Here is a 27,860-nt window from a genome sequence, read left to right as displayed (position 1 = left end):
CATTTAAACTTGCCACAATGTGTGCTGTCCCATGGTCTACAGGTGTGGGGTGCATCGTCCAGATGATGCATGGTGTACACTTCCTTGCTGGTGTTAATGCGCTGTGGATGCCTACCGCTCTATTTGCTATCATTAATGTGATTTGTAGTGAATCGTATGCTTTTTCTTACTAGCAGCATTGGCACAAGTCTCATCATGATTTCTCATCCCACGCTTATTATTCTCATGGTGACATGTAGCGCAACTGTGGTGGTGGGCCAGTGACAAGCAGTGTATTCCCTTGGTGGGATCGATTTGTGCGCACTCATGGATGCATGTCCTGTGTTGTGTTTTGCTGCGGTCATTTACATTGTGCATACTCACAGCATGTTGCTGCATTGTGTTACAGATGGTAAGGTCTGATGATGTGCAGTGGACGTGTTGTGGGATGTGGGCTGGTTGCAAGTCAGGCACATTGTCATTGGTGTGCAGCTTCCATCATTACTATGAGGTTTGGGTGTCATGTTCAGTTTGGGATGCTTTGGGACACAGTGTTTTGCAGTATGGACATTGTCCAGTCACCACCCCAATCACACCCGGGTGGTGTGTGCATCTCCCCCCCATTACACCGCCATGTGCCTGTCATGCAACTTACCAAGCAGCCAGGCACGGAGTCCTGCAAATCGCTCCATGTAGCGTGGTAGCGTGAGGTTCCGAAGGACCATTGAATCATGAGTTGATCTGGCATATCGGGCACAACAATGTGTGATGAACTTGCTGGAGTCACATACCATCTGCACATTGATGGAGTGGTATAGTTTACGATTGCGGTACGCCACCTCCATGGCATGTGGGACCACCAATTCGATATGGGTGCAGTCGAGGGCACCGATACAGCTTGGCATGCCTGCCAGTGCATGGAAGCCAACTTTAGTGTCAAAGATCTCCTGGGCAGTCCATGGTAGGGATATGTAGTTGCTTGAGTGCTTCAGGAGGGCATCCAGCACTTGGTTCAGCATGTGTGAAAAAAAAGGTTGTGATATGCCATGCATCTGCCACACTGTGTGCTGGTAGGTGCGTGTGGCCAGGAAGTGAAGCACATACACTACCTTCAGTAGAGGGAGGATGGCAGTGCGTATTTCAATCAGGCTGACAATGTTGTTGTGTATCATTTCCACAATGGTGGTGATGGTGTCCCTGTCCAGGTGGTACAGGATGTGGATCTGCTCAGGGGTTAGGTTGAATGGACTGGCTCTGATGCGAGGGATTGGAGGCTGCCTGCGTGGTACCACTGGATGCACTGATGGGACTTGCTGGGCCTGTCTCACCCTCATTCTCCTCCTGCGTCTCCTCTGTGGTGCTTGTTGTTGTTGATGGTGTAGCAATGCAAGCATGTCCTCCAGCCCCAATATTGCAACTACAAGTGGGATCATTTTGGTGTGGAAAGGGTTGTGGTGTGTGGGTGTGCTCCTTTTGTGCTGGGCCAGACTCCATTGCCTCCACCGGTGCTGATTGTGTGCACCTGTGGCAGTTGTGAACACTGCACATTGCTGTTAGCGGGTGATTCACGATGCCGGTAACACTGGCATCCCGGTATCCCTTAATACCACCTTTGTGATGCCGGTAGTTACATGTCCGCATGACTTGTGATGCCCTCCTGTTAGCGGCATCCCGGTATTGCCGGCCCGAAAGCCCCCACGCATGCCGGTACGGGGGTGCACAGGCTCACCGGTGGCGCTGATACCGGGTTGTCGACTCGTAATAGGCCGGAGCGGTATGCAGTACAGGTATTCCCGGCATCGTCTTTCCATTACCGCAAATCTCGTAATGAGGCCCATTGACTTGGAATGTTGGGTATTTCTGGAGATTGATCAACCAGGTCTCGTCTTTGCAAAGACAGCCATTTCAATCCTATATGGCACACAGGTTTTGTCTGTTTTGTTTGATTCTTCTAACCTCTTTCCACCCCCCACCCCCTCTCCAGCCTACTTCTACAGGAGTCTGTCCTGATACATTCTGGTTTCACCATCACTGTCTTGTGGCCAATGCTGGATTTGACTTTTATGGACTTCATTGATTCACGGTGCGTCACTCTTTCTTAATTCTCATGCTGGACTTCCTTTGCATCTTGTACTCATGGTGGCCCTGAATCATGCTATTCCCATCTTCATCTTGTATCCCGGCTTGCAACATTGTGTGTTACGACTGACTTCTGCAATTGTATTCGCTCTCCCCTCTTGCTGCTCCAATCTTTTTCACTGCTTACTTTCTGTTCTCTCCTCCTCTCCCTTTCTCCCTTTTCCTATCTCCTCCCCTTACTTTCTTCTATGCACTTATTCTAACAGAATTGTCCCTGGACCTAGTATGATAGCAACCTCATCTGTCTCCTCCCCTATAGTCTCCTCCTCCCCTCCAGCACTATCTGAAATATCGTCAGGCCTACTACGATAGTCACTTCTTTTGTTCCTCCCCTCCCTTCCTGCACCCCTCTCCTTCATCTTTTGTTTTTCTCCGGCTCTACCACAAATGTCGTCTGGCCTAGTACAGTAGTCGCCTGTCTGTTTCCATTTCCTTCCCACTCTTCCCCTCCATTTCTTATGTATGTCTTAGCTCTTGCACTATCTGAAATGTCGTCAGGCCGAATACGATAGTTAATTTCACATCCTTACTGTTCATGGCCTGTAAGAATGTCATTGTATTTTCCCCTGTTCCCAAGAGGCCATGGTGAAGCCCAAGCCTGTTTATATAGCGTTTGAGTTCTCCATGGCCTTTGACAGTGTAACAGGAACCTTCTTTGGCGAAAAATACAGCAATGGGGTTGACCATCCAGTCTCTTACAGATGATTGTGGCGCTGCACCAAACACCTCGGTGCTCGTCAGGCTGAACAACCAGGGAAAGCTGTCTACACTGATTACTACAAGTCACAGCCTTGAGGAAGGCTGCGTTTTGGCCCCCCTTCGATTCAGCTTGTTTATCTCGGACATTAATGACGCATTTGAAAATGTGCGTTGTTTTCCTCAGCGCTTTGCTAATTCTAATCTGCAATATTTACTATACGCGAACGACTTGGCAATGTTCGATTGTACCCTGATTGGCCTGCAACATAAGTTAGAGGCGTTGGACTCCTAGGCCAGGGCCAACAATCTGGTAACAACTGGCTCAAAATTAAAGATGATATGCTCGAGACTGGGGATGAAGCAAAAATACAAAGAATTCCAATGGTCTCTTGGAATGGTGAAACTGGAACGTGTCGCAAACTTTCTTTATTTGGGAATGTGGTTGTTTAAACTGAGAAACCAGGCAGAACTGCATGATTATTATAGAGCAAATATCACTGCTCTTGCAGAACAAGCTATTATGATTAACTGTATTCCCACTCTGGAATTTTATAAAATGAAGGTATCCCCCATAATAACTTACAGGGCGGAAAACCTTAGCCTTCCAGTTCAGTGGGATTGTGATGCACTAGAAGGTCATTTTTGGTGAAAGGTCCTGAACCCCATAACAGGGTCCTGGCAGCTGCTATTCGTTATGAGCTGGGTCTCCCCTCAATCAAATCTGAGATTCTTCGGAAGAACCTCTCATTAGTAAATAAGATCATGCAGGCAAAGGAGGGATCAATTTGGTCAGAACTGAAATCTACTGGTGAAGGGTTTCTGGCCTTCATTGTCTAAATGGATCAAGGAGTGTGAGAGAATTGGCACGGAGTACGGTATCTCCAGCGATGTGCTGTGCCGCACTCCACAGAAATCTAAAATAAAGCTTCAGGAAACTGACTGGATTCACACAATCGAGAAGGTCAGGGCATAAACGTTATATGCCTGTATACTGCTTGATCTGAGACCAGGGCCGTAACAAGGAGGGTGGGCAGGAGGGGCAAACTGCCTCGGGCCTCGCGCTTGCTGGGGGCCTTGCGGCTCCCTCTCCTAAGTAGAATGTGCACAGTCCACCCGTGTCCATTATTCACACGGGAGGACTGTGCTGTTTGCCCTCTGCCCCTGCAAAGATTTTGCTGTTTGTTGCAAAGCCGTTTAGCTCCGCAACAAACAGCAAAATAATGGGAGACAGCAGGGCTCAGAAGTGAGCTCTGCTGTCTCCCATTATTCAGCTGACAACGTGGACATGCTGCCTAACAGTAGAGGACTCCTCTCCTGTCAGGCAGCATGTCTACGTGTCAGAGTGTGGGCCTTCCAGTCTATCGTGACTGCGCGGTTTCTTTTCAGGGGTGCATGGAGGTAAGGTAAGTGTTTTTTATTTTAATTTAAATGTGTATATATGTGTAGTATATATATGTATTTACATTAAAGGAGTATGTATATGTGCATAAATGTGTGCTTGTATGTTGGTGTTTATGTTGGTGCCAATGCTGTGTTTGATGTTATGTTTGCGTGCATGCAAGGAGTTGTGTGACTGGTGGATGAATGCATGGGTGAAAGTGTTGTATGTGAGTGTGTGCGCCAGCCCCTATCCCTAAATTTAGCAGACCTGTGGGCCACTTAATTAAGGGGTGGGGGTTATGGCATCAGAGGTGCACCTAGGCTAAAATTTCGGGGGCAGTGCAGTGGGACTAACACTGCAAATGTTGCGAGGGGCGTTAACTTCAGAGCCTGTGGGGGAGGGGCAAACTTACTTGTGTGGGCACATCTAACATCTTTACACATTCGGAAAAGTTGCAACTGTGCCTGCACTCATTTGCGCCAAGATAAATTACTGGTGTATTTCCTTTTGCTATGAATGACAAATCCAAAAGTTCTGTTGTATTTGATAAAGTTTTTTATTTTGAATTTTCAGCCCCTCTTGGATGACACGTGTTTCGGCATACAACCTGTGCCTTTTTCAAATCTGGGCCTTTAATGTGTCATTACGGTTCACACAAAGAATAATGTTCTTGTTGTAAATTAAGCACTTTTAGTCTTGGGCTCAATCCCACCTGAAAATTCTGATGCTCGCACTCAGAATGTATACAAAAATTAGCTAATTTGTTGTATACAGTAGTAAGCATGAGGAATTGAGTTGCTACTGTATAGTGTTTTCAAGTATTTGTATAACTTGATTCCGTGTGGTGGAATTACCACTTTTAAACATTGTATATTTTGTATGTGGTGTAAATGTATTTTTAGAGAAATGCAAATGAATTAAAATATGATATTTTAAATTTTTGGTACATGTCATTCATTAGATTTCACACAGCCCACATTTGCTGAGTGGCTGATGGGTCAGTTTTCAGATTTCTGAGGGTAACATGTTGTGTTAGATGCAAGTGTTAACCCCACATCACAATTTCAATTACCTAAACGTATGTTTATGAATGCAGGTGCTAACAGTGAAATGTTTTGTTAGTAATTTCAGGGCCTTTGTTAACAGCGAAGCCCATGCCCCGTTTAATGTCTGTGTCTTGTTCTGTCTGGCCACATCTCTGTTGGTAAGCCCGGCAGGGGCTGAATGACAGTTTCGAAAGTGGATAGTGAGTGGGGACAATGTGGGGCCAATAAACCCATTGCACTGTCAGTCTCCCCACTGGGGATGGCATCTGGGTCTTTCAGCTTTTGCAGTGGAAATGGGGAATTGGGCCCATGCTGGCAGTTTTATGACACAAACACCTACTGATAATCTGCAGCTTTTAACCACCTCGCTGTATTATTTTGACGTAATTATTGATTTCAGCACTTGGCCTATTTTTATAATCTGTAAGGCCTAGGGTGCCCCACAAAAATCACAAAGAAATGGGCCCCCACCAGCCTTGACACATCTTCAACCAGCCCTGCTCCCACTTCCCTCCCAATACCCTGAGCCCAGCTGGGAAGCTGAATAGCTAGTTCACCTTCCCTTTGGCCACTAGTCGTACCTTTCACCCCAACTCAGTGTCTCTTTACTTTCATAATGATATGCTAATCTCTGGGCCATCCAAAAGCTGAGACCAGAAGTTAAGACTTTGGCTTTATCAAAGTTAGTCTGTTGATATTGCATGGATAGGCATTTGTATTCTGCATGTTTGATGCTGCTAACGCTCCATAACGAGAGCTACTGACTGGCGACACATCGAAAGAGGTCTTCTGGGAGGGGGCTCGAGGCCGATCCACTCAATGGTGTTGCACCCTACATGTCTTTCATTGAAGTCCTGTTAAAAACAAACATTGGCAAAGCCAACAGTTTTGGCTTCTGCATAATTATTAGGCATTTGCCAGGCACTGCTATTAGATGCTCAGGTATTCCAACCAGTTTGCACCTGCTACCATCAACAGGAAGTTAATAGCAATACAGCAGTGCCTTTACCATGCCTTTACCAATGCTTGTTTTGCTTTACCCATGTTTCACATGACTATGCATCAAGGTTAAAGCAAACATACTACTTGGCTAAATTGGCCCACACTGAATTTAGGCCAATCGAGCCAGTAGTAACACTTATGGTGCACAGTCAGCCTGGACATACTTTCGGTGGCATGGCATGTTTACTGGCTGGGAGTGCGTGCATGGTAATAATGGCATATTTTGGTGCAGCCTGCATGGACCACATGGGGACACCCAGCATGAATGTATCTTTATACTAGCATATGTTGTGTGCAATGGCGGCATTAACTGTATTGGAAAATGTTCCTGTGCACGGTTGGTGACTTGCAACTATTGGGTTTTTCCATGTGCGTCCATACAAAACCAATTGCAAACTATGGATTTCTACCCAATTTTACAAAGAAAGTGCTGTAAAATGCATAATTGTAACCCAATGTTTCAAACATTTTCTTGGGAGTGAGAAACCCCCTCAAATAACCCTTGTTTGGTTTGGTCTCCCTCACTGTGCTCTGTCGCTCCTGCATAATTGGCACAAACATTTAAGCCTCTTTAGTTCAGAAATTCACCAGCCTCCACTGTACATCATCCATATGTCACTGTGTATGATATGTGTTTTAATGCGCACACAGGGGCAGGGTGCACCTTAATGCTGGCGTCATGCACCACATGCCATCATGCCATCCTATATATGTTTATGCCTATAATACAAAAGTTAGTCTGGCATAAACCTTTCTTCAGTAGAGAAATCTAACTTTGCTGTAGTTGATTTGCAGTTGTAGTAATTAACCATATTTGGGTTCCTCCATATAAACTCAAGGGGAGATTTCTCGAGTCCCCTGGTTGCGAAGGTGCCACTGCTGGCCCAGTGCCTAACATCAAAAGGGGGCCTCACCAAATGTTTTGCCCTGGGTCTCACCACATCTTGTGACAGCCCTGTGTGAGACCTATCGGAACATGCCCGCCCTATTTGATAAAGTCCCCAATCACAGTAATTAGACAGAACACACCGAGAGACCAAAGGAATTGTAGGTTTTGTAACAGTACAGATATGTTAGAAACACTGAAACATGTTTACTAGATTGTCAAGCATTAAAAGAGCGCAGATATTTTTATTTTGGGAAACTGAAGGAGAAATATGAATTATTGTCAGCAGAAGTGGTATGGCAGTTTACAATGTTTTCTCATGAGCAAAATCAATGGGCCATGGCAGCTGTTCATTTTTTACATGATATTCCAGGGATCGAAATTGGGGTTTGTTCACCACGAGCATGAAGCAGCTCCTGGTTATTGGGCATAATCAGTTAGGTTGGAGCTACCTGTGGGGAACCAGGAGCTAGTACATAGCGCACAGCAAATCTAGATTTGGACAAGCTGTAAACTCTAACATTTTGTCTATTTTGTATTATCCTGCTCTAAATGTCCCTTAGGTGAGTTCTTTATTCTTCTCGATATACATTCCCAAACATACACAGTTAATATCACATAGCTTGGTTTGTATGGCACCACTCGCCACAAGAGTCAAAAGTAGCTCCTGGTAGTTGCTGGTTTCAAGTTAACCAGCCCACCCCCCCAAATAGCTTCCAGCTCCTGGCAATTTGCGAACCCTGTATTCTACCTCAACTTTTAAAATCTGATTGAACTCAGTATTTTAGCACTTACGTGTGTATGCTGGTAACTGTATTTTTTCTGTGAATGGAATGTGTATGCAGGTAACTGTTTTCCTTCTGTGAATGGAAATGTACAGGTTAGCTGTGTAATGTGTTCTTAAAAGGGTTTTTTTCTATTCACTTTTGACAAATACATTTTCTTTCACCTTCTCATGTTAAATTTGATTTAATCGAATGAAATGTATTAATTGTGTAAGTTATTTAATGGATATATTTGTTAAGGTTAAGTATGACCATGCAACAAATAAAAAGCAAAACAAAAAAAAAGCTTTATGTTTTCAGATAAATCTCAAATCATCAGCACATTAATTAATGTTTGTGTTTGTCTCAGCATGTTAGATGAGTATCGAGAGCTGTATGAGATGCAGAGGCTGCGCCTAGAGGCCCAAATAGAACACCTCACTGAAGAGCGAGATCTCTGGAGCTCAGTCACATACAGACTGGCACAAAAGGTGGGTGGAATTTAATTTGAGATTTGTCTTTCACCTCAACACTTCTTCAATTGCTACTAGTTTAACAATGCTTCTTTAACAACAGATACACTCCCTAAGACCTGCTAAGGCCCTTACAAAGAATGGTTTCTTACAATGTTAGCCTGTGTCCCCTCAGATCAAGGTGTCCCTAATACACTATGCAAAGGCATTTTTAGAATACAGATTTTAAGAAATATCATTGAGAACAAAGTCACTGATATACTATTGCTTGCCCTCCCAGAGTATTAAGTTCCTAATACACTACTGATAGTTGTTCCAGAACAAATAGCTCCAGAAGTATTTGTCAGGTTTATCAGGTCAGGGGTGTATCATTGAGCATAACAGGAAACTGAGAAGAGTGGATGGAAGTCGCTTTACTGGGTGAATGCGGTGTAAGCTTCGTTGAAGGGTGCATGTTCATTATTGCGGAAGGCGCGCGAGCGGCGGTCTTCAGCAACGAATTGACCTTGTGACATTGTGATGCATAATTTTTGAAGAAAGAACCAGTGGGCACATTGCGAACGTAAGGAAACCTCACAGCCATTTTGGAATTTCATTTACTCTTCGCATCGTGTGGAAATTGGTCTCCAGGGAGTAAAATACTGTGAAACACTGCAATACTCTCATCTGCGCGTGCTAGGATTTGGGTGTACGAAATATTTATAGCTTGGATACAACAAATTCTTCAAATGTATTGAGAATACAAATAGACTCCAGTTAGGAGTGAACCTAAACTATATACATAGCTGTAAAAATGAAATGTGTACATATTAAAAAACATGCTTACAGTTGTTTGTTAAAAAGAGAAAGAAAAAATATAAAGAGAAGAATGCAAGATAGAAAATGCAATTGCAGAATTACAGACTATAGTCGCAGGATACTTGAAAGAAAGATGAGCAGGAGCCTCTAGGCATTTAGCAGGGGCTAGACAGGTATGAAAGGGGGTGGAGTGTAGGAGAACACATGCAGAATGTGTCTTTTATTATTTTCTCCACTTCCCCTCCAGGAACCTGATGTGCAACTGATATTTAAGACAGTTGTGGTCAGGGAGCTTGAAAGAGGCTCTGGGACAAGCATTTACTGCAGGATTTGAATACTGGGACCTTATTGTACTATTGGATTTCACCAAACAATGAGCTCCTGATAGCCCTCAGAGCTCTTCAGATTACATTTTATTCTCTCTCAAAACATGCGCAAGAACAAACATTAATTGTGAATGACCAAACAAGGCAGAGTCCCGGTGAAAAGCGATTACGATCGGTCAATACCTTAGACAGGACTTCCGCAAGGACTACTAAACACCAGCCCTCTTACTGTGCTAGAGCCAGCTTCATTACGGATTAATTAAATATGATACAGCCACAAAAGTACTAACATAAAATCCTCCACAAGACTATTTAACATCTATAACACGACAGAATGTTGACTGACTGCATTCTCCCGCTGTCATGATGCCTACCTCCAAGGAGCCAGGCCCAGCCCAGCAACCCCAGAGGCAGACATCATTTTCCCCAAGGACGTCTCAGCAGGCCCAAGTTGGGGCCTTTTGGACGCAGTCCTGGCGCCTTTGGCGCCAGGCTCATTCTGGACCCCAGTCCTGGCGCCTTAGGCGCCAGGCTCATAAAGCAAGACATGTGTGTAAGTGTTTTAATGTGCACTTACCTGAAGCAGACCGTGCTGCTACATCCAGGCCCTCTTGAGGACTGAATGGGACTACTTTATCTTTTGGACTACTTTATCACTCGGGTGTGGTCTGAGGAAGAATACATATCTGAGTGGAAGGATACATACCTGGAACTACTTTACAGGCTATTTAAACCACACCCGAAGAGCAGCACATGCTTCGCGTTGTTCTGCATCTAGCAGCTGGACGCTCACCGTGTTTGCTCCTGCATTCGGACTTCTGCCACGCCTGCCAGCAACCTGATCACCTACAAAGGAAGAGAAAGAGAGAATAGGAGAAGGAAAAGACTTTACCTGCAAGATCCGCATTCCGGAGTCAGCTCGCCGACGATCCTGCAAAGGAAGACACTTAATTTAAAAGCACATCGCATCGACCGCCGCAGCGCCGCATTCCACTCACCTTCACAGGGCGCCTCCATGTTCAGCAGCGATCACCCGGATTCGCAGCCACGCTTCCACGCCTAGGGAGAAAAAGACAAGAGCAAAGGTGAGAGAGAGAAGGGAATGAGGAAACCTAAACCTCCATGTTAAGACTTACCTGTTGGGTCATTCCCTTTTCATTTCGGGTCCGCGCCGCATCCAGGCGTTTCCGGACCCCGGCCCCTATGGGGAAAAAGACATTAGCGTCAATGAGCGAATGAAAAGACATTACCCAAAAACGCTCATCAAGACTTACCTGATTTCTACAGGGATTGCACCTCGCATCTCGGGTCGGTGCCTTTTCCCCGGCATTCCGTACCCCGGCCCCTATGGGGAAAAAGACATTGACATTAGCATATTGATGCAAGGACAAAAGGGGAACCTTTCAAGGAACTTACCTGGAAGCCAAGCAAGTTTGGTTCTCATAAAACCAAGAATCCAGTGAAGTAACTGGATACCAACGCGCCCCTGCATCAGAAGCAGGAAGGAAAGCTCGCCCTTCAAGACCCTAAGGTGAGACGCCACGGGAAGCACAGAAGGGTTTCGAGGAGGGTGAGAGGGGAAAGGGGGAGGCTGGTAGCATTCCCCGCAGACAGTTAATCCCTTATTCTCGCCTACAGAAGGATACTTTTGCAAGCCCGACAAGCAGGAGTTGGGAGTCCGGTCCAGTCCATCTTCTGAGCCCCGCGCAACACCTTAGAAGAGGTCACAGCAGCACGATCCTGGCCAGCGCCTCCGTGGGAGTCAGGTGAGCGTAACACCCGCAGGGTGGACGTCCATACTGTGAAGATACTGGTGGGGGGTGCCTGTACTTCCGCTCTCTATATGGTAGAGGAGAGGTACAAAGGACCCCAGCCAAGATTCTCAAGCGGCTTCTCGGGAGGTGATGCAGGCTGGTTCTTAAGTACAGTGTAGTCCCCGAACCCCCACAAAGGAATGTCCACACACTATTACTGAAAACACAGTCTTTATATAATTAATATTCAAAGGTATCTACACGATCACAATAACGCACTTTGTACTCGGAAATCAACAATGATAAATATATACAATTCTAAAGTGGTACCACCAATGTTATCGTATCGTAGTGCATCAACTGTACGGTTAAAATGTCACACAGATCAATAACGAGGACACCAGCAATAGAGATAGGAAGGAACGTAAGATGGTTGAAACAATAGGCAGAATTCTGGCCTATACCGAAACACACAGTTCTGTGTGGAGATCCCCCCACCTGGGCAACCTGTAAAATAAAGATCTATAGCACAAGCCCAGTCTATATATTGTTCAATAGCCTTATGGTCTCCTATTAAGGTTTTACCCCCCCCAATGTACCTGGTGGAGTAGAGCTCTTCGAAGACGCGTCAAAGGATCCTTCTTGAGTGACTCCTTTTAAAGCAGGAGCCACGGATCGTCGAGAGGTGTCGAAGATGGTGAACTTGTCATCAGCGGCGGCGATGAGAAGTCCAAGGGTGCCGAGACCCCGATGCCGATCCAGGCAGTGCTCGTCAGCGACGTCCTGCGAGGATGAGGTGTGCGGGGTACCTCGGCGATAGATTGTTCAGGACCGCAAAGAGTTTCAGAAGAACTGTGGCCCAGCAAGGACGTCAAGTCGTTGAAGTCTTTGTGGCCTTCAGGTGGCAGGATACCCACCGGTGGATTCTCCTTGGCGCGTGGGTCGTCCTCGACTTTCTCCGGCGGGACAAAGCGGTCGACGTTGCGGACAAGGGAGTCCTTGGATTCAAATGTTGTTAGGCAAAGGAGCGAGCGGCTCCGGTCGTCGGCGGCACGGCATCAAGTGGTCCCCACGGCTGGGCAACACAACTTCGACGGGCCTCCAGCGGTTACACAAACCTGCGAACCCTGATCGACGGCAATAGACTTCGACAGCGGCGAAGTCCGGGTGCTTTGCTTCGTTCTCCTCAGCCGTCCCGTCTCGGGTCAGCAGCCTTTCGAGGGTCTGACTTCCAGGGAGCTTTGGCGAAGGTTAGCGGTGCTCGATGGTCCCTCGGAGCACGGGAAGAGGGAGCCTTACCAGGTCCTCTCTCGGATCAGTCCTTGACGAGTTCGGCAGCTTTCAGATCAGGTCGAAGCAAATGCAACAGCAAGTCTTCGTCTTCCAGCTGGGCGTTGAGGATCAGCAGTTCCAGTTACTCTTCAAGTGTAAACACAGCTTCTGAACGCTTCTGAACAATTTCCAGTGGTGAGAGGTCCCCAGATATACTATCTTGTCTCTCATCCACACTGCTGGGTCACTCTCAGCAGCCAATCATACAGAAGCGCATTTATGCAGTCAGTCAGCCAATCAGGCACACAGTGCATTCAGGCCGCCCATCTCCCTCTCAGACACTCACAACAAGGAATGTGGATTGGGACAAGTACCCAGCCATTCAACACTACACACTGCATTCAGGCCAGTTTCGGGCAGGGCTGTCTCAGTCTTTGTCTCGCATGCCAGAAACCAGACAACCACAACAAGAAGTGCATATTGGTCACACACTCCATTCACCCAGGTCCCATCCACAGGAGGTACCCACAACATACAATCACTGGGAAGGCGCCAGCTAGTCTGGCCGGGCCTCCACCCAACAGCCGGTCTGGGGGAAGGGTCAGAGTCAGGGCTTCCCAGGACTTTGGGAAAACAAGGTAATAGGTAATAGAAAGCAAGAGGCCACAGGGGCCATCTTGTTTTCCATCAGGAATCAACTGATTCCAATGGCAGGGCCTGGGGATCCCCAAAATGGAGGATACTCAGCGCACCTGTCAAAGTCAGCATGGAGCTGCCACCAGCCTATACCCTGCTCTGCGGGCCATCCACAGGTGCCCAAAAACATACACTAGGGGCACAGGGTTGTACCCCCACCCACGGGTGCCGTAAGGGTATCTCACGGGTCTGTTCATCAAACCAAAAGAGAGAGAGCTGCACCGCCAGGAGTCCCACATGAACTCCTGCGCGGAAAATACGACAGAACACATGATAAAAAGGCAGTAAAGGACAAGGATACGGAGGCCCTGTCCCTCCAATGTATTTCCAGCATCACACATATACCTTACAAGAAGATCCATAAACCTGATGGTACAGCTGGTATTGTGGAATGAAACCCTTATAGCCACATTACCGTAGATAAATTGAATACTACTGAGCATCACGAAGTGGGACAACACACACACATTTCCTTTGCGTAGTGCGAATCGCAGAGACCCTACCACCCAGTACCAAATCCCCTGAATACAGGAAAGAAACATGTTTGGTCATAACATAGCTCTATGAATATTGCTCTTCTTTACTGCTCATTGCATTTGTTTAAATGTGTGATTGTATTTTTGTTGTGCATTTGTAATGTGTTTTTCATGCTCCTCTGATTAATTTTGAGCATGATACATTTTTTGATTATTTGGTATATGTTAATTGGTGTGTTCTGTTCCACCTCGACAGTGTAAAGATATTTTTTTACCATTTGTATCTTCCTCTTTTCACATTTGTGTAGAAAAATATAAAAAAATGTATTTGACTTTGAGCGTAAACTCACCAGATTATTTGAAAAATGTCTCTATTCTGTACAGAGTGATTATTGAATTGTTAGTCGCTCCTCCAACCTTTGCCCCCCTCACGTGTTTGCTCTGCCCACTGGATTTTTCTTAGTGACTTGTCTCTGTATATTTTCTGTTTCTGCTAGACAAACACATTTCCTCTGAGAGCATGGAGATCCTCAGGTTCTAATGTTTGACCTATCAATGGGAAGAGCTCCAAACCCACCGACGGTTGTCCTCTGTGAAATAGGAGCTCATAAGGCACTGTTATTTGCTCTTAGAGTTTAAAACCCATGATACACCAATGGTTACTGTAAGCACCTGGAGCTTGTGATTCATGATCAAGATGTCCTCTCAGGGCAGGGAGCCCTTAATACGCCAACATTTGGCCACTTAAAGCAAAGACCGCAAAATTCACTGTTTGTCCTCTTGTTGCATAGAACTCTTGATGGACCAATGTTTGTTGTTGCAAAGCAATGGGATCTGATACAGTATTTATCCTTTCAGAGCATGCTGCGCTTCATACACCAATGTTCGCATTCTCGTACCAAAAAGCTCTTTATACACCAAAATTGTTTCTCTCTGTGACGAACGTTGGGAATTCATCACAGGAGGATAGGCCCGCTCCGCAACACCCTCCCTTTGGGTCGAGGCAAGCGGGACCTCACCGGCAGGGACTCCCCCTTTGGGGACAAGGACTCCCGTTCATGTGAGGAACTCCCTAAGAAACCTGCCAACAGTACACCTTCAAAAACATCCAGTAAAGAAATGTATGAAGAACTTACCAAAATGTGTTACTGTCAACAAGAAACTCTGATTACTCCTTTGAAGGAAAAATGACCTTTTACTGAGATGAGGAAAGATCTGTGGTGGAGTACAGAAGGCAGAATGAACAGAGAGAAAGGAATATGAGACTGTGCCAGGGAAGTCCCACGGGTATGTAATAAAAGAAAGGGGAGGAGACTGGGGAGACAGAGATGAAGCCTATGAGTTACGAAGCTGCTCGGTGACTTACTGTGATGAATCTTGTGGAGTCATCACTGATCCCCAGTCTAAATCCTCCCATGTAGCCAGGGGACGGCAGCGGCTACCTGATCCTGACCCTGGGGGTGATATTATGAGGAAGGATCACATGGAGAGAGACAACTTCCAGGAAGGTGTCATGGCATCATCGGATGAGACATGGTATCTATCCCCCATTTTCCCTTGAGGATAACCCTTCCATGTCTGATACCCTCATGGCATATTGTCATACATCTCCTCATCCAGCTGTGAAGGATATTGAAAACATTTTCCCAAGAACCATAGGCCAACCTTCAAACTCTGATCTGCCGTGTGAAACTTATGAAAACGGCTTCTTAGATTCCACATACAAATCATCCAGGACTGACTTGCCCTTGAAAACCATTAAGAATATTTACACAGGTTTATTGTGCTAATTGGAAAGAATGGACTTCGTTTCCCATACCTGCCAAAATACTGGGACGAGGAAGAGGAACCAAGCAACGCAGAGCGAAGGAGGCCACATGGGAGGAGATGACTGTCAGGGAGTCAGAAAGATGCAATATGGCCCTCTTCCATGTGAAGAAGATTTTATAATCCCTGATTTCCTGATGGCATAACACCAGTATGCCAATTCTTCTTAAAATACAACTCAGAGACCTCTTCTTAAAACTCAAAGACCTCTTCTTGCTAGACACTCTAGGCAGAATGACATTTACCCTTTATGTACACGTGGTGTTCACATAACATTTTCTAGGTCTAAGCATCTTGACCTGAATGTAAGTATTGTAACTTTACAAAGCCTCAATTTTCAATGGACTCCAAGTCCCAGAAAACGTATAGTACTGGGACGAGGAATAGGAGAAAGGAGTAAATGTGGAGCAAGAAGCACACCAAGCTGAATGTGGAGACTAGTTGTTAGGATTCCAATCAGCTGTGTGGGACATTTAAAAATGGTGTGCCTTTGGAGCCAAACGGAACAGAAGGAGAGGAGAGATGCAGAGCGGGCACAGCGGGAAACAGAACAGTAGTTGAACACACTTCGGCAGGCTATGCTGAAGGAGGCAGGTGCTTCCTATCAGAGTGAAGAGACACTGGGAGAAGCAGAATGGGGAGTGCGAAGGAGCCGGCAGCGTGGAGAAGGCTGGTGGGAGTGCGGTAACTCTGCAGAGCCATCATTCCACCGGCGAGTGAGGGAGAAGCTGGTGAGAAGACCGAAGAGGTGTCTGCAGCGTGGGAACACTTCCCCAGTGTTCAAACATTGTGGCAGCAGTACAGAAAAGGTTGGGGATGCCAAGAGATACCGCTGAGTCTGCCCTGGAGTGTTGGGAGGCCTGGGTTGTACCGGCAGAAGTGCCAGCAATTACCAAGATGTTTTGAATGGCCGCCAAGTAACGTTGAAAGATTACGTTTACGCAAGTCTCCATGTGAGGGATGCCAATAATGGGAAAGTTGAAGTAAAAATCATGAAAAGCAAATGAACATTACAAGTGAAGTAGTTGAAAGGCAAGATTTGTACAGGGAGATTGGAACAAGCATTACCACAAATCAATGAACAGTATTATAGAAGTTCAAGGGAAAAACTTGAACAAACCTCCATACATGGGGTGCCAGTGTGGGGGAAGTTGGAACAAGTAATAGTTGAAGCCAGTGGAGTTTAAAACAGTGCTATACTCAAGAAAGAAAGACATGATAAAGGTGTTGCATCAGGCAGTGAGCCTTTGGAGAAGGGGAGATACCTGGCAAGAGAGTACACCAGGGGATCTTCTGAACCCAGAGGCCCAAATATTCCCCCAAGGAGTGCTTCAGCCATACACAGAGGGAGACGATCTTGGGAGATTTTTCTTAAACTTTGAGAGGTTGGCCAATTAGCTCAGATGCCACTTTGTAAAATGCCAGACAGTCCAGAAGTCCAAGGCCTCCCTTCGCTGCAGGAGCTGCTAACAATTTTCACTATAATTGTGGTCTTTTACCCTTCCAAATGAGGGCACTCACCATGCGATCAAGTGTAGTAAAGAAATACTTCTAAATGTGTAGTGGGGGAGCCTGGAGCAGATAAAGAAGCCTAGACAATGTTATAATTTTAATTTCATCTATATGACCATGCCAAGAGACCGTTGGTGTAAGTCCACTCTCATAGAAGTCAATAGTGCCAGAAAGTTTGCCTGATAGAAGTATTAAAGCGTACTAGTAAGTGTGACTCCCAAATATCTAATCCCTTCATTGTCCATGCAAAGGATGACCACGCCCTAGCTTCTGCAAGATGGTCCCCCGTAATGTCAGATTCAGAATTCCCAACTTCTCTATATTGATCTTTAGCCCCTCTAAGGACCAACATTTTTTTAATTCTTCTTGTAAGCAGCTCTTTGACCATGAGAGATCAACAGTAGTCAACAACATATCATCTGCAAAAGCAGTGACCCCATGTTGTCCCCCCCAAAAGGAATGCCCTGAGTACCACCCAAAAACCTCAATGCCTGTAAAAAAGGTTCAAAATACAATGCAAATATAAGAGGGGAAAAGAGGGAATCCTTGTTTTGTGCCTTTTCTGAGTTCTACAACTTCGGAGAGAGTGCCATTGATCATGAGTCTACCCATCAGAGCAATATAATTAGATCTAACCATAGACATAAAGTCGATCCCAAAATACATCTTCTGCATAGTAGCAAAAATAGAAGACCATTCCACCCAGTCAAATGCCTTTTCAGTGTCTATGGAAAGCAAGACAGCAGAGACACAATTTTGGTGTACTTTTTCCAGCAGATGCATGACCCTTCTAATATTATCAAATGTCTGCCTACCTTTAACAAACCCGACTGGTCCGGGTGAATCAGGGCCGGCAAAAGTGGGTCCCGCCTATTAGCCAAGATCGTTGTATACATTTTGGCATCCATGTTTATTAGGGCAATTGGACGATACGAACCACACTTAGCTCGGTCTTTATTAGGTTTAGGAATGAGAATCGTTTTTGATTCCTCTATAAACTGAGATTTTCGCTCTCAGCTGCAGAAAAAATTAAAAACCTTAGTTCAAATCGGCACCAACACTTTGCAGAAAGACCTATAAAATCCCATGGTAAAATCATCAGGTCCTGGTGATCTAATCATGGGGAGAGACTTAACCCATAAGACCTCTTCTTCTGATATTTCCCTGCATCCAGTCTGCTCCTGGCTATGTCACCTATGTATGGGAGCTGCACACTATCCAGGTACCCCGGTTGAACTGCAGGTGCAGGATTTTCAAATGTAAACATGGTTCTGTAAAATGTCCTAAATTCTAAAGCGATATTCTCTGTTTTTGTGACTCTGGTACCCTGATCAGTAAAAATAGAACACATCCTCTTAGACCCCTTTTGAGCCCTGAGAAGCCTAGCTAGTATTCTCCTGGACTTATGTGCCCCTGTAGTAGCGTTGCCTGGCAATTAAGAGGGCTTTCTTAGACCTTTTCATGTGGAGACAGTTCAGAAGCCCTGTAGTTTCTCTGTATGCTTTATAGGCTTCCATAGATGGTGCACATTGCACCTTTCTACGATGTTCCTCCAATTCCTTTTCTAATTGAGTCTCCAGGGCTCTCAGTTGTTTTCCCCCTAAGGCCTTAAGTGATATCAACTCCCACCTTATAACAGCCTTAATGGCGTTCCACCTTACTGATTCGAAAGTGGACTTACTATCGTTTTTGTCACAGAATCTAGAAATCTTATTCTCAATAGCTTCTCTGAGTACTGGGTCTCTAAACAATTTCTCTGAGATAGACCAACGCCAGAGGGCGTGTCCCTTTCTGGAAATAATCAATTTCATTGATGGCGATTGTTAGGCAGAATTATATGCAGTACCCTTTGGGAACACTACACACAATTAAGACTACAAGTGACAGTACAATTTCACCTTTGGTACAAGCTTGTACTACACAGTTATAGTGGTAGCAGTAGCGGAGCCGCCAGACTTATCTCAAGAGTAAGTGAGCAGTACAATATAGTTACACAAAGGACAGCAATTACTATGATTCAGGCAAACACTGACTCAAGGTTTCTAAGTAAAAGAATATATATTTATTTACTTATCAGTTGTATAACAGTTCACCTTTCTAAGCAAGTTAAAAATCACAATCCTAAATACACCACACCACTTCCCTTATATTCCAGACAAGTTAAGCTCACAAAACGAAGTGGGAGCAAAATGGCACTCCAGCAATTTAAAAGGGAGGGAAAGACAAAGTTATTAGAAATTAGGCAACACCAACAGGTAAGTACTCTGGGCAATTGAACAAGAGACAATACAGTGAGGAGATCAGATACAAAAGGCTTAGGGCCAAAGTCAATGGGTCAAAAGTCTTTTGCTCAAGATCACACAGTCAGGGTAGTTTGCGGTAAAGTTTGTGGTACAGATTCCGGACGAGGTTGGTTGGTAGAAAAGTTAGTTCAAAGAGAAGAGCAGGACAAGCCCTCGGATTGGAGAAAGATTTCAAACACTTTCACCAAGGCTGAGCGAAACGCACAACCGGATTTGCACAGTACCTTAAAACGGAGAGGGAGCTGTAGCTGAGGCGGATGTTCCTGGCAGTTCCTGCAGGCTCACGGTTCCTGAAGCGACTGTCAGACTGATCAGAAGTAGGAAGACAGGAGGGTCCTGCACCACCCAGGGAAGAAGCTAGCAGCAGAGCAAAACAACGAAGAAAAGGTGCGCTCCTTAAAACCCAAGCAGGGTCCGACCCTCCTGGCTATCCGGCCCACTGTAGCTCTGTACAGCGAATTCGACCAGAGGAGGGGTCCTGGCTTGTAGTTTGGGCGATCTGGTTGGTCCCACCAGCTCAAGGGAAGAAGTTTCCTGGAGGATCTTATCTGTCGTCGGATTTGGAGATTCGGACCTGCAGCAGGGCTTCGCCGGGCGGTTCAGTCATTGTAGGGGTCCTCTTCTTCCAGTTCCTAGTTGGTTCTTTCGTTCCAGTGGCGACTCTGTCTTTCCAGTCCCAGAGACCTGCTTTTTATGCAGTTTTCCCCCATTTATACAGCCTGTCAATCACACCGCAGGGTGGCTGGCCTGGCAAGGCCAGTCCCCTTAGCCAATCAGACAAGAGTGCGACTTGGGTTACCAAGGGGAACCCATGGCAGGGGCCCGAAGATCCCTCCCTCACATCCTGCCTACCTAGACTATCAGGCACCTTAAGGAGGGCTTCTGTGCAGAAGCCCGCGAAAAGACAGCGAACAAAGGAGTCATCTCCGGTTTGGGATGAGAAAGACATTAACAAAAAGAAATGGCGAATAAACCCAGCCCGGACCAACATAAAATGTATTTGGTCAAGCGGGTTTATGTTCAAAGGTAATATAATAGCCTGGAACAATACCACGTTTATACAATATAATTGCGGTAGGAAAGTTTGGGTAGATACCACTGCCACCAGCCAAGTCTTAATGTTAAGGGAGCGAAATAAGGCTCCAAGAGGCACAGACAAAAAGGGATAAGAGTACACCCTTTCCAATACTCCATGTAAGATGGGGTCTACTGGGTCTGTGGTGTAAAGTGACTATATAAAGTTTTTTTTTTTTTTTAAAGATTTTTATTATTTCAACCAACAAACAATACAGACCAAATATACAATACAATATATCTTAATACAGTTTGGATGTGTACAGTATGCAATTTGATCTCCAATCCCCAAACCCACCCCCCCTACAAGTCCATCAAGTCTGTTTACTCTGTGTTTGCGCTGCACGGTGTGGTACATTCTCCATTGGAATCCGCCAAATTTGGCTTCGTTCCAAACAATTCCGATATCAATGATTTCCAAGCCAACAGGGTTCCCACCTCTTCTCCCCTTCCCATCATACTGGACTCCTGCCATACCATAGTCTCTGCTTCCGCCCACTTTTGCAATTCCTTCCACCATATCTCCACCTGCGGTTTATGTCAAGCCTTCCACCCCATGGCAATCCTCCTCTTAGCCAGCACGTATGCCAAGTCCTTCAGTTTGTTAACGTGCTTCAGTTTTTGCGATCTAGGGAACCCCCCCAATAAGCAGGCCCATGCTGACACTACCACCAGTGTAACTCCTTTATCTGCCATTTTCGCCGCTATCTCGCCCCAGAAACGCCCAACCACAGGGCAGGACCAAAACATGTGTATCATGTCTGCCTGCTCTTCATTGCACTTGGGACATGCTTGTCTGCCTGCATTTTTAAACCTTGATATCCTCAGGGGCGGCATGTACGCTCTATGCGTAATATATAATTGTATTTGTTTCAACCTAGCATTTCTCGACACCTTCTGATGATACCACAAAGCCCGCTCCCACATCCTATCTTCCATCGGGGCCCCCACCTCAGTTTCCCAATCTAATCGAAGTTGTACTGGTTCTTTACCAATCTTAAGCATCAACATTTCGTACAATCTTGAAATCTCGTGCCCTCCCTCCGTTATATCATATATAGTGTCCACGGTACCATCCGGCTCTGCTTCGAGTATAGTTTCGGGCCAAGCCCTCTTAATTTCCCACACTAATCTACGATATGTAATATATTGACCTACGTGTAGACCTGTTTCCTCGCCCAACTGTTCCCAACTTATGATGGCTCCCTCCCGCCAAACATCTCCCATCGTTGCCAAGTGACTATATAAAGTTAATGGCAACTTTACCTGTTTCTGGGGGACAGTAGTCAGCCCCAGAAAAATGGAGTCAGTGGGAAGTCTCAAAGACGACCCTGTGTCACTGCACTGAAGGTGCAGTGTAACACACACAAAAAGTGGCGCACATGGAGTAGGTGAGGCTCCAGTGCCCAAGATCACACAAACAGTGAAAATACACACAAGAGTGGGAAAAAAGGCTCACACTATTACCAGGTGAAACAAATAAATCCTAGAAATCCAGCATAGCTGCTGGGGAACTCACTAGGTAAGGGAAATCAACCATTTATGAGAATTCTCCCTAACAGCGATGCCTGATCAACCAAGGAAAAAGGGCATATAGTAACACCCTCCACCCTACCCAGTAGTGGGGTCGTTATCCATATATCATCTATTCTCAATTTTGATTTATGTACGCTAGAGAAAAGGTTGTAACCAGATGCCCTTCCCTGCTTTTTTCTCCAGATATCCCTCAATTGCAATGCTGAAAATCTATTTTTCAGGGAAGACAGCGCTAACCCAGTTCTTGGGGCCATGTTAAATTAAAGTCCCTCATCAATACTACTACTTCCCCTACAGTAATGGCTTCCAATCTTTGTAGAAAATCCTTAATAAATTTGTCTTGACCAGCCTTCAAGGCATAGATTGCTGCCATCGTAAACAGAGACCCACTATACTTTCCCTCATCATTATATACAGCCCATCCCGATCTTTCTCCGTCACATCGATCCAAACATATTTTCCCTCCTTAAAGGCCAATAGGACCCCTGTCATTTTAGTTTTACCCGTGGCATGCAATATGCAATTTGTGGGGATAACTCTTCAACCTGATCCTTCCTCGGTCTTGGCACAAAAGATGCGTGTCCTGAAGTGCCACCATGTCAAGTCTGTGATCCCTAATAAACTGCTCCAAATTCTTGCGTTTATGAGGGGACTTCAAACTGCTCGCATTTGGCGTTAACCATCTGAATGTAATGTAATCCAGCCTGCCCCCTTATGTATTTCCCACCAGAAACTGTTTCTTCATCTTCCTACCCCAAAGCAACAATTATTCTCCTTCACCCTGTGCACCCTACAACCCCTCCCAACCCTCATCCCAACCATTATTTCCCCACACTCCCAGAGCACATCACTTCCCTCCCCAACCTGTGCTCATTCCGGAGTGGCTCTCAGGGGCACTGCAAATAAAGTTTGGACCTGCAATTTAAGATCCTTTTCACTGACCTGTATACGGATGGCGAACCGCCGAGATCTATTTTCCAAATCTTCCATTTGAAGTTCCAAATTATGGGTCACCATACACAATTGTGCCAAAGTTCATTGTTTTAAAAAAAACAAAAGAACATACTTTATTGGGTTTTTTTCTGGTTCAACAAGTAACAACATTCCTTGTAAACATCCCCCTTAAACATCCGACCCACCCATCCAACCGCCACCGGCTCGGGTGTGCCACATACAGTTTGCAAGTATCTAAACAGTCACATTATCACATCCAGTGTCTTCTTAAAGCCGCACAGTTCCTACTGATAGCAGGGTCGACCCTGTCAAGAGTTACCATTCCCTCATCAGTCGGGTACGCAGACCTTTCAAGCGGGTGATCACTTTGTTCCGCATATCCCATTGTTCAGTGTTCCCGGATCAGTTATTAGTATAAGGAGCATGCCCTTTTTCAGCTTTCATACGCTATGGTGAATCCCCAGTTGTCTGCATGTCATTTTGCAGTTCTATGTAGTATTGTTGAAAGGGTGGCCAGTAACCCAGTGGGCGGCTAGTGGCCGGGAGTGTCTGAGCGTATCGGGACTCTCTCTGCTCGCAAGTGTTCATGAAGTCCAGCCATCTCGTGAATGGGAGTGCAGTACTCTTTCCCCATGACCTCACCACCAGGTATCTGGCGGTTACCGAGGCTATGCCCAATAGTCTCTTTTCGGAACGGGAGCCCTTGTGAATCAATGCTAAGAGCCACAGTTCTGGAGTGTAAGACTGACAATGATACCATTGTGGTCATTGCCTCTTCTATCTTTGCCCAGAAGGGTCTGATGCATGGGCATGCCCAAGCTACGTGGTAAAAACTTCCAGCGTCCATTTTGCATATCTTACGTGCTGGGGACCTCTCTTGGTAGAACGTGTTTAGTTTGGCTGGGGAATAATAGGCTTGATGTAGGAATGTGTATTGTATTTTCCTGAACCGACAGTTCAAAGACAGATTATGTGTCTGTAATCCCACTGTTTTCCAATGGTCATCATTCAGCCTTTTCCCCAGCGTTTTCTCCCATGGGTCCCTGAAAGGTTCCCTTCCACCCACTCTCCCACTCCTCAGCATTTTATATATGGTTGACACCAGTTTCTTTGTGGATAGGGGGTTCATCATGTAATGAAGGGCTGGGTGGGCAGCCGGTGCACAAGGAAAACTGGGCCATTGAGACTTCAGTATCCCCCTGAGCCTGAAATATAAAAGCATGGTTACTGCATTGTATTCCCCCTTAGCTTGCAGGCCCTCCCATCTGATGAATTGTTCTTCACGGACCAGGTCTCCTAGTGTCTGGATCCCCAGCTTCTGGAAGTGCATCTGAAAGTTCCTTTTGTGTGTCAGTTAGCGGAATGTCGCAAATTATATATAGAGCGAGTTCCGGAAGGTAGAAACGGTTAGTATCTAGGATGCGTCCCAACTGTTCCCATGCTCTGCATGTCACAGCTATGGGTTGAACCTCGTTACGCAGTGTTCCCTCCCGATTGCCCCATAACATTCCCAACACGTCATTTGGTTGCGTGACCGCTTTGGCCAGGTGTGAGTCGGGGGTGTCCGCTGTAGGCGATTTCCATCCCGCTACGTATTGGACCTGACCTGCTAGGAAGTACAAGTGTAGATCAGGGTATTCCAGCCCCCCTTGTTCGTAGGGCAATGTGAGGGTATTGTAGGATATTCTAGCTTGCTGTCCGGCCCAAACTAGTCGGATCATCAGCTTTTTTGACACGTGACAAGTATAGAGTAGGGGGCCAGAATGGTACATTATTAAATACATAAAGTAGTTTGGGAAGAATAATCATTTTTGCTAGCGTTATGTGGGCCACTTGTGACAGCGGTAGGAGGATCCATGATTCTACTTTGTGCTCCAGCAGCTCAAGAACTTTGATATAATTATCTTTATACAGGTCCCCCGCCTTTGTGGACACCATGATACCTAAATTACGTATACCTTGAGGACACCAGCGAAAGCCATCGCCTATATCTCCCTGTTGAACTTCTGGAGTCAGAGGGAGGACTTCAGAATTATTCCAATTGATTCTTAGCCCCAAGAGCTCTCCAAATCTAGTTATCTCCTTTGTCAGTGGGGGAAGGTTCAGCCTAGGGTGTTTGACATAGAGTAGTATATCATCTGCATATAATGATATTATGGAGAGATGTGAGTGTACATGTATGCCTCTGTGCGCATGTAGTTCGCGGATGTGTCAAGCCAACGGTTCCATTGCTAGGGCTAAGATAATGGGGGAGAGTTGGCACCCCTAGCATGTTCCCCTTCTTGGGAAAATATAGTCTGAGGCCACTCCATTCGTGTACACCGCTGCCCTTGGGGCGGTGTACAACAGTCAGACCCACCAGAGGAATACAAGGCCAAACCCAGAATGCTTAAGCACCTCAAAGAGAAAAGGCCGCTCGACGGAGTTGAAGGCCTTCTCTGCATCTAAAGCCGCAATTGCCATTGGGACGCTCAGCGCTATATTATGTATCAGTGTGAATAATCGCAGCAAATTGTTCTGGGTCGATTGGCCCGGTATAAATCCTGCCTGGTCTGGTAGGATTTAAGCAGGGCTGTGTGGGAGAATGCGATCGGCCAGGATTTTGGTGAGTATTTTATTGTTGGTGTTTATTAGTGACAGTGGTTTGTACGATGCACATTTCTGGGGGTCTTTCCCAGGTTTAAGGAGTACCGTCACCAATGCCGACTTAGTGGATTCGGGGAGGGTGCAAGTTGTTAGAGCGTTATCGTAGATTTCACATAGGCTGGGGAGTAGATGGGTTAAGTATGTTTTATAAAACTCTGCCGTTATCCCATTGAGGCTGGGGGCCTTCACATTAGGGAGGGATAGAATGGCTTTGCGGATCTCCTGGTCCGTCACCGGAGTATTCAAAATACTTCCTTGCTCCTGATCTATGCACCCAAGGGCGATCTCATCTAGGTACCGCATTATTGCATCATGGCCCTCACCGGGGAGAGATGTGTACAGTTGGTCATAGAACTCTTGGAAGACGTTATTAATCCCCTCACGGGTCTTGACGAGGTGCCCTTTACGGTCTTCGATCTCCACAATCAGCTAAGATTGATGTTCCTGTCTGATGGCCCATGTCAGTGTTTTACTGGGGCGGTCTAGCCACAGCTATCAGGTCGCCTGTAAACCTCTCCTCACTAATAGCCAGATGATAGAGTTCCTCTATATGTGTTCTCAGAGATGCTTGTAGTTCGGTCGTGTCTAAAGATCCTTGTTGGTTCTCTAGATCTTTAATGGTCTTTTCTAATGTTTGGATGGATCTGTGCAATGCTTTTAGAACTCCCCCTTCCTTGGACATACAACACCCACGTGTATATATATATATATATATACTTTAAATGTATCCCATATCACTCCCGGGTCGGGCACCAATCCCATATTGGCGGTGAAGAAGATTTGTATTTCCTGGCTGATCTTGTTACGAAATGCCACGTCCTCCAGGGCAGAGGCTCTGAACCGCCAGCGTAATTGTCTGTGGGTGGGGGTGGGCTTTGGGCCGAATATGCGGACCAACACCGGCGAGTGGTCAGAGAGGGTTCATGGGAGTATAGTTGCTTCGGATACATTTCTTATTAAGGATGCAGATGCCAGGACATAGTCAATTCTGGACGAGCTGCCATGAACGCCAGAAAAGAAGGTGTACTCTCTTCTCAGCGGGTGTGTTCGCCGCCACACATGGCACAGCTTGTGGTAGTCAGCGATGGCCGACAATGCCTGGGCGGCGCGCAGTGGAGAGAGCTGAGATGTGGAGGATCTATAGAGTTCCAGGGTGAAGGCCATGTTAAGGTCACCCACCCATATAGTATTGGATTCCGTAAATCTATAGATATGCCTGGCACATTGGCGTAAAACATCTGAGGAGGCCGTGTTGGGTGCATACATGTGTATAAGCAGGAGTTTCATCCCGTGGTTCCCCCGCCAGCGCCACAAATCACCCATCCTCATCGCTGATCTGTTTGTGCAGTTTGTGTTGCAAGGAGCTATGTATATAGATTGCCACCCCTCTAGAGTGTGTAGTATAGAAGGAGACAAATCTGTGAATTCCCCATCCTGCCAATTTGTGAAGAGTAGCGCCTCGGGCCAGGTGCGTCTCCTGCAGACATAGTATATTCACCTTATGATTTTTACTGGAGTTTGCAATGAGACAGTTTTTCTTCTGGTTGGTGAACCCTTGCACGTTCCATGACATTATTGATAGTGTGTTGCCCGGTTTCTCCCCTATGTTCTGTGCTTCCACATAATGAGGTGCGTAGCAGGGTTCCCTTCTTTATGTGTTTTTTTTTGGCTCATACCGTGAGCCTAACAGTGCTGAAGTGACATAATTGTTCCTCGTGTGTAGTCTAACATCCTTAAGTGGACTATCGAGCCGTGTCCCTTGAAAGCCTTGCAAACTAGCAGAGACACAATACCACAACACCCTCTAACCTCTGATCCCCCCTAACCCACCCATGCCAGAAACCACAACCTACCAGCACCCATATGGCCCTCCTAAACCCAACTCCGAACATAACTTAACAATTCCGCAGTATCTGCAGGAAGCAGGGCACTAAGGGCAGCTACTTGCTCCTAGTGGCTACTGCCGCTATGTGTCACCCCTGGCTCCCTTCATCCCACCTGGGGCTCGGCTTAAAGGGCAAGTACACCCAGATAGTGGGCCACAGACAGCACTAGAGACGTAGGAGGCATCAGGGAGGGCACCAGGGGTGCCCCCAGGATCCGGGAGATTCATAGCAAATCGTTTTTGCGACTTCCGGCGAGGTAAAGAAGTTTGTGGAGCCGTTGTACTGAACCCTGAGTTTGGCCGGATACATCATTGCATATTGTATTTCATTTTTTGCGTAAGATATTCTTGACTACTTGAAAGGTTTTACGCTGTTCCTGGACAGTCAGGCTGAAATCCGGGAAGAGCCTGATCGTGGAGGATCCCCATCGC

General features: G+C 46.1%; 1 protein-coding gene across 3 annotated transcripts in view; it reads left to right on the top strand.

The window, feature by feature from the left end:
* Positions 1-27,860, top strand: part of AXDND1 (axonemal dynein light chain domain containing 1) — an 871,721-nt gene that overhangs the window by 410,125 nt on the left and 433,736 nt on the right. For all 3 annotated transcript variants that reach the window (XM_069641478.1, XM_069641476.1, XM_069641477.1), the window contains exon 12: positions 8,267-8,387. In XM_069641478.1, coding sequence (XP_069497579.1) covers positions 8,267-8,387 — 121 coding nt within the window. The remainder of the gene's footprint in view (positions 1-8,266; positions 8,388-27,860) is intronic.

The sequence above is a fragment of the Ambystoma mexicanum genome, chromosome 1q, assembly GCF_040938575.1.
Source record: "Ambystoma mexicanum isolate Mex_15411 chromosome 1q, UKY_AmexF1_1, whole genome shotgun sequence".
In the NCBI taxonomy this organism is placed as follows: domain Eukaryota; kingdom Metazoa; phylum Chordata; class Amphibia; order Caudata; family Ambystomatidae; genus Ambystoma; species Ambystoma mexicanum.
Note: the sequence above shows the minus strand (reverse complement) of the source record. Positions and strands in the feature narration are given on the sequence as shown.